This window comes from Anguilla rostrata, chromosome 1 (assembly GCF_018555375.3).
Source record: "Anguilla rostrata isolate EN2019 chromosome 1, ASM1855537v3, whole genome shotgun sequence".
NCBI classification, from domain to species: Eukaryota; Metazoa; Chordata; class Actinopteri; order Anguilliformes; family Anguillidae; genus Anguilla; species Anguilla rostrata.
Genome location: NC_057933.1, coordinates 58378993 through 58394752, shown reverse-complemented (window position 1 = coordinate 58394752; position 15760 = coordinate 58378993). Strand labels below are relative to the sequence as shown.

The following is a 15760-nucleotide window of genomic DNA, read 5'->3' as shown; positions in this document are numbered from 1 at the left end:
AGGACTAGATTACAGAGCACAAATATACGCCAGGTACTAAGCAAACATCAGAGCATAGTGCTAACTTAATTCAAAGCAAGCAAAAGGAGTGAATTGTAATACCATAACACTAAGTCTCATGCATATGCACATAGCAGCCAAGCAACAAGTCTGAGTTATAGGTTAGGACAGTCTATGCAATGAACTGTGGCTAGAGCTGAGGGGGAGGTGTCGCTTGAAGAGATGAATTTTCCTTTGTGACGGAAACTGGTGAGTGTCTCGGCAGTAGAAAGGGACCACATTTCCTTGAAATAAACATATGCTCAAGCATCATGTTATTTTCTGGGGTAAGTGGAGCAGCATCAGACCATGAACAGGAAATTCTGACGGACTGCAGGCTTTATAACGGCTGGTGTAGGGGTTTGTTTCTAAAGAAAGAAAATATACTTCAAGGTACTCCAAAGCAGCTAGTCTGTTGTGTCTGAAGGATTTTCATGGAAGCGTGAACAGTGTTTTATTTCTTATAATTAATCTGTTGCTTGTCATACTGTTGCCAACAGCTCATTCAATGGAAGTCATCTCCATTTGATTTTGTTAAATTAATGAGCTCTAGCAGAATTTAACCACTTGTATTCATTCACAAAGTATACATGCATGGTTTTATATCTGGTATTTTATTTAAATTCAGTTTTAATTTAAGAATTAACTCTGTGTTCCCCATGATTAATGTGCTGATTTGAAAATGTTTGAGTTGAAAACGTAAATTGTTTTGTCAAGAAATGACCAAAAGAGCAATGGTATGCCTCTCATGAATAGCACCGCCTTCAAAAAAAAAGCTGTGGTTTACAAATGTTCCCCAACACAGGAAGTGACATGACATTATATCCAAACTGCTCTTAGAATCGTTTTACCTGCTTTGCAGCCATGGTCTATGTGGCCTAAGACAGAACGATTTTGGCAGAGATCTTGAGGGAGTTGTGGAACCAGAAAGCCAGTGAACAGTTCCCCTGACAGTGACTGACCAGAAGGGAATTCCATGTAATTTAAAATCTAAGCATTTGGGTGGGATGGAAAATCATCACAGCAAGCTATGGAATCATCCCTTAACCCTCGTGCACTTTTACACTAACAGGCTGCTAGCCTGGTCAGTCATCAACTTGTTCACTCATAACACAACATTGAAGTGTTTGTACTATTATATGTCCAGGGTCACATGCACACTCCTCATACCCAGTGTAACTATTCCAAACTTCCCTGAAAAACAGCTCACCTTGAAGTCATTGATGTCCTTCCCATAATTGACTCGTCCCATGTTCTCCACCAGTATGTCAACCTGACTCCCCGCCTTCCCAGTAATGTTAATGCTTATGGACTTATCTCTCTCAAGGATACCAGCTGCGACCTGAAGAGAGAGCCATACATTATATTGTTCATATACTTGAGAGGACCACAGTTACAAATAAAGCCGAAAAAGCCCACTTTCGTCCTAAAATCCGACTGCCCCTCCAATGCGGCTGAAAACAATGTACCACAGAGAGAACAGGGAGAAGATGAAAACTTGCTCACCCCGTTAACAGACACATAGGCACGGTCATGCACCCCATTGAGTGGGGAGGACAGGGGTGTAGGAATGCTGCAGTCCACAGGAATTTTGGTCCGATACAGCAGGAATCCAAAGTACTTTCATAACACAAGAAATCAAAGGGTTATGGCAAACAAAACAAAAAAACACTCACAGCAGTAAACATACATTTTGAGACCAGGGCCTTCCTTTGGCTCGTTCGTCAAACGTGCAATTAAGAGTCTACAAAAATAGTGGTAATCTTTGCCCTTGATTCAATCAACCTTTTTTTCTTTGACCTTAAAGGCAAGTGTTCACTTCTGTCTTCACAATTACAGTTTGGAGAATTCGTTTTGGTAAATGCTACACTATTTGTCAAGAAAAAAAATTACACTTGCAAGAACTAGTTAGGGTCTGTTGACTGTAGTGTTGACTGAACATCTCAGGCCCGTACCTGCTTCATCTCAGAGAAGCTCAGAGGGAAGGTGCTTTTAACAGGCCCCGAGAAAGACAGCAAGTCCACTGCGTCCGACACAGTCTGGAGCTGGGAGGGAGACACAGAGAACATTCTTCAGCTCTTCGGCTGTGCTACACACAGGAACTCATTTTAAACAGGATCACAGGTAGATTCCTGAGACATCTGTCATAAAATGCAAGGAAATTAGATGATCAACTGTATTCTGGCAGCATTTTAAATTGCAGGCCACTACAGCTATTTCCACACTACTGTACTTTGTGTGACTGCTAGGAAAATATGTTTCTGATATACGATGTTTATGAACCCACTTGCAAGGTATATCGTAATAATGGGCATATGGTTCGCAAAAAGCATTTTCTAGAGATTCCTCTAGAAAAGGATTCCGCCATATAACAATGTTATATGTTTATTTAAAATTGAATTGAAAACATAAGACATCGCTATTTCTAATGCGCTCAATGAATATTTGACCTTTTCTGTTCATGAAATTGCAAATAAATTTGCATCTCCAGCTACCTCTAACCATGAAATTAATAATGAAACAAATTCTACACACTTCTACTTTTCTGAAGTGCATGTATCCATATTCAAAAACACTACTGTCACTTAGCAACTCAAAAGCTAAGGACATTTATGGACAAGTAGCTGTGTTCTTAGAACAATGTCACACCTATTAAACAGCCAATTTCACACATGCAGACCGCAGTTTCAGTTTATGTCTGAAGACTTGGCTCTACACCACTGGGCTGTGTTTCTGAGTTTCAATGTACCTTAACGTTCTACGAAGGTTTCTAAGGTATACCTTTCAAAAGGGAGCTCGCTTTTTTGCGAGTGTTTCCCAGACTATACCTTAGCAGTTGCCACGTGAATCAATTGTCTCACTTGTAAAGGCTTATAAATGACGTTTTAATATAACAAGTGTTGTCATAATCATTTACATCAATCTAATATTGCAGAAGAGGAAGCTATGCCTACTAAAGTTCATCTGCTAATCTCTTTAAGAGTCAAAACGAGTACTTGTGATAGTTTCAATCAATAAATGTAGGCTACAAAAGATAAAATAAAGAGCATCAATCGAGACATATACGTCACAGTCTGGGACTTCTTGGAAGCCCAGGAAAAAGGATATAGGCTACATATGGGTGAATTATTTTGTTCTTATTGAAACAAAGTTCTAATGTTTTAATTTGTTTTTGCCACACAATATATAGGCAACTGTAGCAGCATATCCACTGATTCCAGCTGACTTTGCTCTGCAGTGGCAAAAGCGTGTCTGTGGAAATTGATCATGATTAATTCTATACCAGGTATGCCTTATGAATAGCCCTACCTGTTAAAGTGATATGTTCATCCACCTTGATTTGCTGCTGGATAGTCTTAAGTTTAACCAAGAATATTATCATTGTGTTGTTCACTGAAAATCGTAAAACAACATGGTAAGAAAGAAATGTTCTGTGATGTTGATATTTACCCAGTGCTATTTCATTTTACATAGGAGGTGTGAGCTAAAGGAAAGGGATGTAGATCATTTGTCCTGTTTGTTCATTATGAGCCACCGTACCTGTATGTGTGTTTATGGCTAGGGCAATCAACGTGCTTTACTTCCATCTAGTTCGGTCATGTAAGTATACTCACTCAATGTCGGTCTTGCTCATACAAGTTTTATATTAATAAACCGGCGGTTTGTTCCAAGTCAGTGTGATCATTGACTCACACACAAAAGAACTAATTTCTACAGGGTATGCAGTCAGAAAAGCCATATCCTCAGTAAGCTCCACTACGTAAAAATAACAAAAAACAAATTGGATTAGTATTATGGATAGGCCCTATACTTTATTACCATCAAAATGAGAATAGACAGGTGAAACGACAACATTCTCATGATGTGCTATGCACAGAAACGTTGTTTTGATAATTAATTTTCATAAAGTTAATATTAAACTATCCCTGTCATTTGGGCATGCAGATGTAGGCTACTAGATGCACGCTGTAGTACAACCGTCGATTTGAAAAGCAAAATGTTGGCCTAATAAGGCTAAAACTGTGAGAGGATGAGCGGAGCGCATCGCTAAGGGACAGCTACGAGTGCCTCAGACCACCCTTCTAAAGGTATACCTTCTTAAAGGTATACCTTAGCTAAGGAGGCGCTGGGAAACAGCTCGACAACTAAAGGAAGACCTTAAGGTATACCTTAGGACGTACGTAGCGCTAAGGAGGCTCTGGGAAATGCAGCCCTGGTCTCTACATTACAATTCCCAGTTACCTGAACATGTGCACTTCATACAAAAGGAATGATAACATGAGAAACCTTAAACATATGTAAATGAATGTGTCGGTTGGTGTTGCAGCGAGGAAACATCAGACGGTAGAGCAGTGACTGAGAAAGATGAAGGAGGGAAAAGGCATTCATCACAGAGAGGCAGAGAATGCTTCACAGGTTCTTAGGGATGTACTGTTCTACAGAAGTGATGACAAAATTGTCAGGATTCTGATCTTTTCTGCCCGTTTTTCCTTTTTTGGGCTGCCAGATGGGAGCCCTTCTCAGTTTTGTATTTCAGTTGGTTTCCCTCATTGCTTTCCCCTGTGTTTAACTGTGTCTCGTTATCCCTTCCCCCTCTGGGTTGATCGTGCATTGAGTTCACCTGTGTCTGGTTATTGTCCTGTCTATTTAAGTTCTTGGTCTGCCTGACTCAGGTGCTGGTTCCTTGTTTTCCGCCTGCACGTGTTCTGCCCTGACTGTTTCTTTTCCCCGTGTCTGTTACTCATGTTTCGAGTATTTCGAGTCATCTGTGTTTTCTCTTGTTTAGAGTTTATCGAGTGTTTTGAGTTCTGTGTTTTTCTGTTTCAAGCATTTTTTGTGAGTTTGTGGATTTGCCCGTCGTGGCTTTGTATTTTTGTTTCCTGCTTATTACGGTGTTTAAGTAAAGTCTTGGTTTAATACTTACCTTTTGGGCTTCCCGTGTTTTTTCCTCTGCACTTGGGTCCTACCACAACAACTCCTGACAAAAATGAAATACTGACAAAAGGCCACTTCTCTTAATCAAGTTGGTACTCCTCCAGAGCTTCATCTACCGGACATTTAGGGACATGTATAAAATGTCTCCACACATTAATGATGCAACTGTATTGGCATGATTCAACTATTAAATGAGGATGAATTTTGGCTCACTGCAGGCTATCATTGCTAATAATGCAAATCTGCATAATACAAATGAAATTCCGTGTTCTGATATGGGCCTTCAGAAATACCAGAACTGTTTACAGTTGAACTGATTACACAGTGTTGCAAAGTTGCTGAATGTGCTTCGGTTTTACATTTGGGAATAAAACTCACCTTAGTCATTTTCACCAATCCGTATGCATATTTTGGTGTGGATGGAGGAACTGGTCCCTCTGGTATCTTATTGTACTGTACAAAATCAGAAATTTGGCACAAATTCAAACATTGGTCAGCTTTAAAATGATACAGAGACAGAGACTGGCAAAAAAAAGAAGTAAAATTTAGAATTTTTGGAAGAGGATTGAAATTCAATCTTGCTCAAGCTGCAAGGCCCATCGGAACCTCCATTGTAGGTTCGGGTTGACAAGTTGGGCATGAACAGACATTAGCCAGAGGAAGAAATGTCATGTGCAGCTGAACAGGTAAACTGTGAGTACCCAGTTGACCAGTGGTGGCCACTGGTGTGCACTGTGTCTTGGCCGGCAGAATCCGTCCCTCCCTGAGCAACGCTACTGTCAATAACACATTAACCTGTGCCTAAAATTAACACTGGCATGATACAGATTGCATACCAGACTACGGGGTAAAAAATGCCATGACAACATGAGACAACAACAAAACAACACACTAAAATTGTTCTAGTGTCTAAAAATAAAAATAGGAAAAATGGAATAATAATAATAACTAGACAATTCCTGCATTCCTGAGACCAACTCATAGACAGAGTAGCCTATTATGTGTTAGCCGAGCCGAATTTCCAAGAACGAAAATGAGGTGAGAAATGTGTGTTAAAATAGTTCCATTTCATTTTAAATACAGCTTCTGTGAATAAGTATCGGCTGGTAGCCAGTAGTACTAGCTTCTGTTGTAACGAGGGGTACATCAACAGACAAGCGGAGTTGTGTACTGTAGCGTTGGGGTGAGAAAATGTTGCTGTCACTGCTACAAAGAATGCGTAATGCATCTATAATGAGACAAACCTTTCGAATACGATGGGATATAAAACGGTATTACAAAAGTAACAGTTGACATATTATACATAGTTAGAAAGCTTATTCTATCACCTGTTGGATCGATGAAGTGTAGATCAAGCCAGTTTGTACTACAAAGTTCGAGAACACCCAAAGCAACATGTGTGGTATTACAAGCTGACGTCTTTTTCTGGAGTAAGACCGGACCAGAAGCTGCTGCACACATTTTGTTGACGGCGTTGTTGCCCTTTTTAGTACAGTCTGGCTTGTTTGAGAATTCGTTTATTCAGTAGGTGAGAGCATAAGCTTTCTAACCAGGTATAACACGTCCAATTTTGGTTTTGGAATATCGTTTTATAGGTCAACCGAAAGTTTTTTCATCGTCGCATTCAATGCATGCACTCTTTGTTAGCACTAGCATAGACGCTGCACCTGACGAAACGTTGTCAACGATTTTGCATAATATCTTGTGAAATACTATTATTATTGAGGACTTCTGGGTATGCCTAAGCCATGTGTTTGTTCATATACCTAGCTGACAGCGTTTTCATTTGTAATTTTGCATTTGAAATACCGTTTTATCGCGTTCACTTCCGCATTCAGCTATATCCTTTCTGGTGGCTAAGTCGCCAGGAAACCTCGTTTGAACAACACAATCCGTGCATGTACATCTTCGTCAAGGTTTTATCTACATTGTGGTATAAATCATTTGAAGTTTACGAGTGTGTGTTTTCTGTAATTACGACGAAATGAGAGATATGCACCGCATCAAGATTCTGAACTCCCTGTAGATAAAGCAGGTCAAACATACTGCATCACGTGTGCAAAGCCGACCAATGCTGTAACTTCATCGCTCACATATGTATGACATCACATTCCCCATTCATCTCTATGGGAAAAAATTGGCCATAAAAAGTCATATTTCTCAAAAAACATGCAGCAAAACTTTCCACAAAGTAATAGCACACGAGACCCAAAGAAGCCGCTCAATTTGACATATTGCACATGTATGTGGTGTGAAAACTCTGGGAGGAGTAGTGGTCCAAAAAATGGGTGGAAAGAAAGCGTTTTACTCACGGTATGCTGCGACGAGTGACGGCGAATCACAAAGCTAGCTGGCCAGTTCAGAGCGTCTTGGAAAAACCCTATATCTACACTGCGCGACCGCACCATTTTAAAAAGCAAGACAGGTCTAGGGAGATTAATTTGATTGATTGATGGTTTTACGTTAAGTTCAGCTCATTTTTACCATTCAACTAAAAACATTTAACTGGGCTGCAATTCAGAGTTTAATCTGTTACCTTAGATACCAACTCATAGACAGAGGATAGTCTATTACCCGTTAGCCTCAATGCAGTTATAAAGAGACCAAAGTTTCCAACTCGCTGGAATATAAAACGGTACTACAAAAGAAAAGTGTGACATATTATTCATAGTTAGAAAGCTTATTCTATCACCTGTTGGATCGATGAAGTGTACATAAAGCCAGTTTGTACTACAAAGTTACAGAACACTCAATGCAGTATGTGTGGTATTACAAGCTGACGTCTTTTTCTGGAGTAAGACCGGACCTGAAGCTGCTGCACACGTTTTGTTGACGGCGTTCTTGCACTTTTTAGTAAAGTCTGGCTTGTTTGAAAATTTGTTTATTCAGTAGCTGAGAGCATAAGCTTTCTAACCAGGTATAACAGCACGTCTATTTTAGGTTTTGGAATATCGTTTTTTTTAGGTCAACCGAAAGCTATGTCATCATCTCATAGAACGCATTCGCTCTTTGTTAGCACTAGCATGCAAAGACGCAAAGTCTGGCTTGTTTGAAAATTCGTTTATTCAGTAGCTGAGAGCATAAGCTTTCTAACCAGGTATAACAGCACGTCTATTTTTGGTTTTTTAATATCGTTTTTTTAGGTCAACCGAAAGTGCTCTCATTATCGCATTAAAGCCATTCACTGTTTGTTAGCACTAGCATTCTAAGACGCTGCATGTGACGAAACGTCGTCAACGAATTAGCGTAATATCTCGTGAAATACTATTATTATTGAGGACTTCTGGGTATGCCTAAGCCATATGTTTGTTGATATACCTAGCTGACAGCGTTTTCATTTGTAATTTTTCATTTGGAATACCGTTTAATCGCGTTCACTTCCGCAATCAGCTATGTCCTATCCTGGCTGCTGAGACCGTAGAGCTGACCGCATTACGTGTGCAAAGCCGACCAATGCTGTAACTTCACCGTTCGCATATGAATGACGTCACCTTCTCCATTCATCTCTATGGGGAAAAATTGGGTATAAAAATGAATATTTCTCAAAAACCGTGCAGCGAAACTTTCCACAAAGTAATAGCACACGATTCCCAAAGAAGCCGGTCATTTTGACATATGGCACGTGTATGTGGTGTGAAAACTCTGGGAGGAGTAGCGGTCCAAAAAATGGGTGGAATAATAATAAATAAATAAAGAATATGTGCGATAATAGTAGTGTGGTTGCCTTAAAGCAACCACACTAACTAGACAATTCCTGCAGAAATTGTGAAGTGTGGTTGCCGCCAACGCAAAGTCGACTTTGTGCTGAACGGAGTGAACAGTTTCTGTAGTATAAGCAGAGACAGAGTATGGTATACATGCTATAACATCACGGCAACGAGTTTATTTGCAACACACATATTCAGAGCTAAATTAACCCTTCATCAATACTTGAGATCAGCGATTTACTCATGGTATGCTGTGACGAGTGACGGAAAATCATAAAGCTAGCTGGCCAGTTCAGAGGGTCTTGGAAAAACCTTATATCTACACTGCACGACCGCACCATTTTAAAAAGCAAGACAGGGCTAGGGAGATTAATTTGATTGATTTATGGTTTTACGTTAAGTTCAGCTCATTTTTACCATTCAACTACAAACATTTAACTGGGCTGCAATTCAGAGTTTAATCTGTTACCTTAGATACTAACTCATAGACAGAGGATAGCCTATTACGTGTTATGCGACCCAAATTTCTAAGAAAGAAAATGAGGCGAGAAATATGTGTTAAAATAGTTGCATACAGCTTCTGTGAATAAGCATCGGCTGGTAGCCAGTACTAGTAACTTCTGTTATAACGAGGGGTGCATCAACAAGCAAGCGGAGTTGTGTACTGTAGCAAACGCATTGGGGTGAGAAAGCGCTGCTTTCACTCACTGAATGCAGTTATAAAGAGACCAAAGTTTCCAACTCGCTGGAATATAAAACGGTATTACAAAAGTAAAATTTGACATATTATACATTGTTAGAAAGCTTATTCTGTCACCTATTAGATCAATGATGTGTAGATCAAGCCAGTTTGTACTACAAAGTTCGAGAACACCCAAAGCAACACGTGTGGTATTAGAAGCCGACGTCTTTTTCTGGAGTAAGACCGGACCAGAGGTTGCTGCACACGTTTTGTTGACGGCACTGTTGCCCTTTATAGTACAGTCTGGCTTGATTGAGAATTCATTTATTCAGTAGGTGAGAGCATAAGCTTTCTAACCATGTATACCACGTCCAATTTTGGTTTTGGAATATCGTTTTATAGGTCAACCGAAAGTTTTTTCATCGTCGCATTCAATGCATGCACTCTTTGTTAGCACTAGCATAGACGCTGCACCTGACGAAACGTTGTCAACGATTTTGCATAATATCTTGTGAAATACTATTATTATTGAGGACTTCTGGGTATGCCTAAGCCATGTGTTTGTTCATATACCTAGCTGACAGCGTTTTCATTTGTAATTTTTCATTTGGAATACCGTTTTTATCGCGTTCACTTCCGCATTCAGCTATATCCACTCTGGTGGCTAAGTCGCCAGGAAACCTCGTTTGAACAATCCGTGCATGTACGTCTTCGTCAAGGTTTTATCTACATTGTGGTATAACTCATTTGAAGTTTACGAATGTGTGTTTTCTGTAATTACGACGAAAATGGAGATATGCACCGCATCTGGATTCTAAATTTCCCGTAGATGAAGCCGGTTAAAACTTACTGCATCATGTGTGCTAAGCCAACCAATGCTGTAACTTCACCGCTCACATATGTATGACGTCACCGTCCCATTCATTTTCAATGGGAAAAATTGGCCATAAAAAGTCATATTTCTCAAAAACCGTGCAGCGAAACTTTCCACAAAGTAATAGCACACGATTCCCAAAGAAGCCGGTCAATTTGACATATGGCACGTGTATGTGGTGCGAAAACTCCGGGAGGAGTAGCAGTCCAAAAAATGGGTGGAATAATAAATAAATAAATAAATAAATAAATAAATAATATGTGCGATAATAATAGTGTAAGGCAATCACACTAATAATAATAAGAACTAATTAAAGCCGCAAGCGGCGTTGGGAGGGGTCCAAGCATTGGCACTATCGCGCCCCCTAAGGAGCGATTTTAAAATGGATTTGTCCTCATGATCATATTGTGGCGATCTTGCCTGTGTATAATGTAAATAATTGTGTTAACTTGTTAGCGGTTAACTTGTTCCGCGATCGTGTAAATATTCGTTATGACCGGTGTTATGTTAAATGTGTTGTATTCCGTCCCGTTTTCCCTATTTTGTGTGTGTCTCGCGCTGCTGTATTCCCGCTGTTTGTTTCCCACTGTATGCAAATTATCCAACCTTTGTGTGGTGTGACGTTAAGGCTGCGTGATTGGTTTGTCCTGCTGTGCCTTGGCAGCCAATCACGGCGAATGGGGTTTTGATAAAAGCAGGCTTCGCCCAGCTATGATGGTCAGTCTACAAATTTCTGTTGAAGAGATGTCACAAATAAAGCAAAGCTCCCCAGAAGCGATTTGAAAGCAGCCAAGCCCGTCAGCATCTCTGCTTCCTCGCGAAACCGCCACAATATACCTTCACCCAACATATCTACTGCATCACCATGGATGTCTCCTAGCCGCTAGGCGTAAAGGCCTTTACTATGTCATAACACTAAAGGCTGTTTTATACTTCTGCACTTACACTAACAGGTTATAACAGTTGATTCACAAAACCGATAGGCAACGTTAAATATGCGACTAAAAGCGCTTTTGTCAGGTGAATGTCTTCGTTGCAACAAGTTACATCTAGCTGAGCATTCTTGTGGTCATTGGTGCAGTATTTAGTAGGTTTGGAAATATGAATGAAGGTGTTGTCTTTTGAACTATAACGGTCAGTAACAAAATCTAATTACGTGACATGCGCAACCTGTGCAATATGCCGCACAAATGATTTGGCCATTCACGAGTGCCGCAGACAACGGAAACTATGCAGATTACGCAAAAGTATAAAACAGCATTTAGATGGTCCGGCGTGTAGGCTAAACGAGATGTTTTAAAAAATGATACCATGTCATTCTACAGTCAATATCTGGGACTAAATATTGAATAAATATACAACCTTATCGTCTGTTTTACGCATAGAGATGTCCCTTTTGAGACTGAGTGGTCATATATTGTCTTGGACAATCCGTTTGTGAAGTATAGCCTACACGCATCTGTGATGCCTGGGTACCTTCAGAAATAGCTGTGCGTAATACCACACCTGTTGTTTACGGCCTTGTCGCCCTTTTTAGTACAGCCTAGCTTGATTGACAATTCATTTATTCAGTAGGTGAGAGTATAAGCTTACTAACGATGTATAACATGTCTGATTTTTCTTTTGGAATAGCGTTTTATAGGTCAGCGTAACCGAAGATTTTCTTATCTGCCAATGTCTAAATAAATAATATGGTAGGCTACGCAGATCGCAAGTTGATATTTCGTCTTTTGTTTCGTTTTTTCTCAATGTCGTATTTATTATTTGAAATGCGTATTTATGTGTTATTATTCTGTCTCTGAGGCGCTCTGAAATGTGCATTCTCTGCTAAGCTGAGCAATGGATTGGAATATGTGTGTGACGCCTATTTTAGTTGCAGCGCGGAAGCGCTGCAGCTCTACATAGCCTACTTGTTTAACGTGACTTTCGAAATGTTAGCGAGCGTTGTCGTAAAATTTAGTGTTAACACATTACTACGATTGCAGGGCAGGCACTCTTTTTAGGAAAGTGCTGCAACGGAAACAGCGATAGATTTACCCACGAGCCACATAAGTCCAAAATGTAAACAAGTAAGGCAGTCTTCATGGTCGGGGAAAATTTTATGACAGCGTCACACAGCGAGTGAACACCACAAACGGCGGTGGTGTAACAGTTATTGGCTCATTACTAACTGATTGTGGTGAAAACCTGCTAGGTAAACCCCCCCCCCCCCAGCCACAACCTTCCACTCACTGCGGGTGTCAGTCTGCCCCATGCTGCCATCCTGTGCGAGCTAAAAGGTCACAAAAACGGCCAATATATCACATTAATATTTCATATATGTACAATCGCTGTTCACAATACGTTAATTTAAGACTAAACTGGTATTTTAATCACAATACTTATGTTAATTTCCGGAAAAACATTTTTCGATTGTCCTCTCTACTATCAGATATCATAGTTCATTCGTTGACAACTAGCTAGCTAACATTGACGTCAGCTGGCATATTGATAGGATTACCGTTCTTTCCGTTACCGTTCATGATGATTGTACAAAATATTGATGACTTATGGCCAATTTTGTGCTAAGAGATGCTGTCGGATGACTTAGTTGCATCGTCATGGATGTGTCCTGTCTGCTTCCCGTAAAGGCCTTTACTATGTTGTAATACTTAGGCCCTGTCCACGCGTATACAGATTTTTCTGAAAACTTAGTTTTTTCCCTCCGTTTTGGCCTCCCGTCCACATGAAAACGGCGTTTTATGTCACTGAAAACTAAGCATTTTGAAAACGCCTTCCAAGGTGGAGATTTTTCAAAACTCTGGTTTCTCTGTCTTTGTGTGGACAAGAAAAACGGAGCTTTATGAAAACGCTGGCGTCATGATGTCAACTCGCGCATCAGTTACCATGGCAATTGGTGTATTGAGCATGCGGCAATCGTTTTAGCGTTCTCCTGTGGACGGAGATATTTTTTTAAATGCCGGTCGTGTGGATAGGATTTTTTTTTAACAGAGGGGGAAAAAAACTACATTTTCAGAAAAATCTGTTTACGTATGGACAGGGCCTTAGATGGCCCGGTGTGTATGTACAGCTGCAGCGCTTCCATGCTGCAACTAAAAAACGCGTCACACTTGTCAGATACCAAAATTTAGACTTTGATACCGATACCAGGTTTAGTATCACGATTCCCGATACTGAAACGATACGGATTCAATACTCGGTACCTAACGATACTGAAATTACCTTAATAGATCAGAAATGTAATGTCCACAAGGGTTGACCTCATTTTCGAATTCACAATTTATTAAAAACCTGGTTTATTAACAACCTTTAAGTTGAAGCCTGTTCAATAAGCATAGGCCTACAGTGTTACAACACTAAACAATTGAAAAATATATTAAATATATTTTTAAAATTAAACAGTTGTAATCTAAATAATCTTTAAACAGGTCTTTCACTTTTAAATAGATCTAAAACAGCATACTTTAATAACAATACAGAATCTTCCTTTAATAAGATATTTCCAAATTAGAACACCTATTGTTACTGAAGTGAACTTCAGAGTCGAAGCTTACGCTGTATCAACGAGTGAGTGCACAAGCGCAACTTCACCTCACTTGGCAACCTTAGTTGCTACTGCCATCTAGCGAAGATTCTGACAAATTACACTTTTCATCCTCTCAATCAGTAATGTGGGAGAGACATTTCCCTGGCTTTTACATTTGACACAAACTACTGAACGTCGGAAAATTCTAAAACCGTTTCTTTTTTTTTTTTAAAGTACCGAGAAAGTGCTGAAGTTTCGGAATACCGTGCAACACAGACACATATTCCAATCCATTGCTCAGTTTAGCAGAGAATGCACACTTCAGAGCGCTTCAGAGACAGATAGGCTAGAATAATGATACATATTTCAAATAATAAATACCACATTGAAAAAAACGAATCAAAAAACGAAATATCAACTGCTATCCCTGCTACCTGTGAGCTGCGCACAGAGTAGCCTACCTTATTTATTTCGACATTGGCAGACTGCAGCATAAATTGCGTCTTTTGTTTATATTCAATATTAGTAATTGCAGCAAGAAACTGCAGCTGTAAACACAAGAAAGTTTGTTATATTATGGTAGCAACGGAACGAAGCAGACTATATATATAGGCTATATTTACCGTCGTTGTTTTATTATACCAGCGTGTTTACGCGTGTTTGCAGAGGAACTCAAATACTATCAATAAAAATGGTTTAGCTATTTCTCAGCAAAATGACGGATGGGGATGGGACGATATGAAAAGAATTTTCAACCATCCACCAGCAATGTTCCAAAACTCTCGTCATCACTGTTGCATGCATCACAAAAATTATTACACTAACGCTTACATTAGTGTGAAATATCCACATTATATAATACCACTAACCTATTTAAAGACACTCAATTTCAAAAATAACGCATATAAGCGAAATATTTCGAGCAGTAATACTTACATAGCAACATGACATTTTACCTGTGTTCGGTAGTATAGAGACAGAGACAGTAAATCAATGACAAAGTCCTATCTGCTTCTGTTTTGCTCCAGAAAACGATGTCAGCAATCAGCAAAGATATGGCTTAGTTATGCCCCGAAGTCCTCAATAATAATAGTACTCTCCAAGAAATTATGAAAATCGTTGACAATGTTTCGTTAGGTGCAGCATCTTTTAATGCTACCCCACAGTCAATGCGCAAGTGAATGCGATGATAAGAAAATTTTCTGTTACGTGATGATAAAACGCTATTCCAAAAGCAAAATCAGACTTGTACATTGTTAGAAAGCTTATACTCTCACCTACTGAATAAATGAATTGTCAATCAAGCCAGGCTGTACTAAAAAGGGCGACAACGCCGTAAACAACAGGTGTGGTATAACGCACAGCTATTTTTGAAGGTACCCAGGCATCACAGATGCACGTAGCCTATATTTCACAAACGGATTGTCCAAGACAATATATGACCACTCAGTCTCAAAAGGGACACATCTACACGTAAAACCAACGATAAGGTTGTATATTTATTCAATACTTAGTCCCAGATATTGACTGTAGAATGACATGGTATCATCTTTTAAAACACTGTCTCGTTTATTTCTTTACTCAGTGAGCAGCGTTTTCACTGCCGTATTGGCGTATCTTAGGGCTATTGTCGGGTTTATCTTGTTGCTATGACGGAATACGATTTTTTGAGTGGTGAAAGTATATTTTTATGAATGCCTAGATAGATAATATTGTCCATTATGAAGTTCAGACCCTCCCCTCACTGATAAAAACTAGACCCGACGGTGTCGGATTACTTAGTTGCGTCGTCATGGATGTCTTCTAGCCGCTTGCTGTAAAGGAGATTACTAGATGTCCTAACACTAGATTTGGAGCTACAGCTCTTCCGCACCCCAACTAATAAAAACGTCCAAATGGCGGGCAAACAATATGGCGGACATGGGTGGTCCCAATAGCAAAGTGGTAGAGCATCTTCAGATGCATAGGTCGATGAAGTTGTATGTTGATCTGACTTA

At 39.7% G+C, this 15760-nt stretch overlaps 1 protein-coding gene across 1 annotated transcript in view; it reads right to left on the bottom strand.

Annotated features, from left to right (window-relative positions):
* The window catches only part of glb1 (galactosidase, beta 1), a 31519-nt gene that overhangs the window by 4581 nt on the left and 11178 nt on the right, over positions 1-15760 (bottom strand). Inside the window, exons 11-14 of the mRNA XM_064345005.1 lie at positions 5353-5427; positions 1995-2084; positions 1546-1659; positions 1250-1381 (exon numbers count right to left, since the gene is read on the bottom strand). Of these exons, the coding sequence (XP_064201075.1) occupies positions 1250-1381; positions 1546-1659; positions 1995-2084; positions 5353-5427 (411 nt within the window). The remainder of the gene's footprint in view (positions 1-1249; positions 1382-1545; positions 1660-1994; positions 2085-5352; positions 5428-15760) is intronic.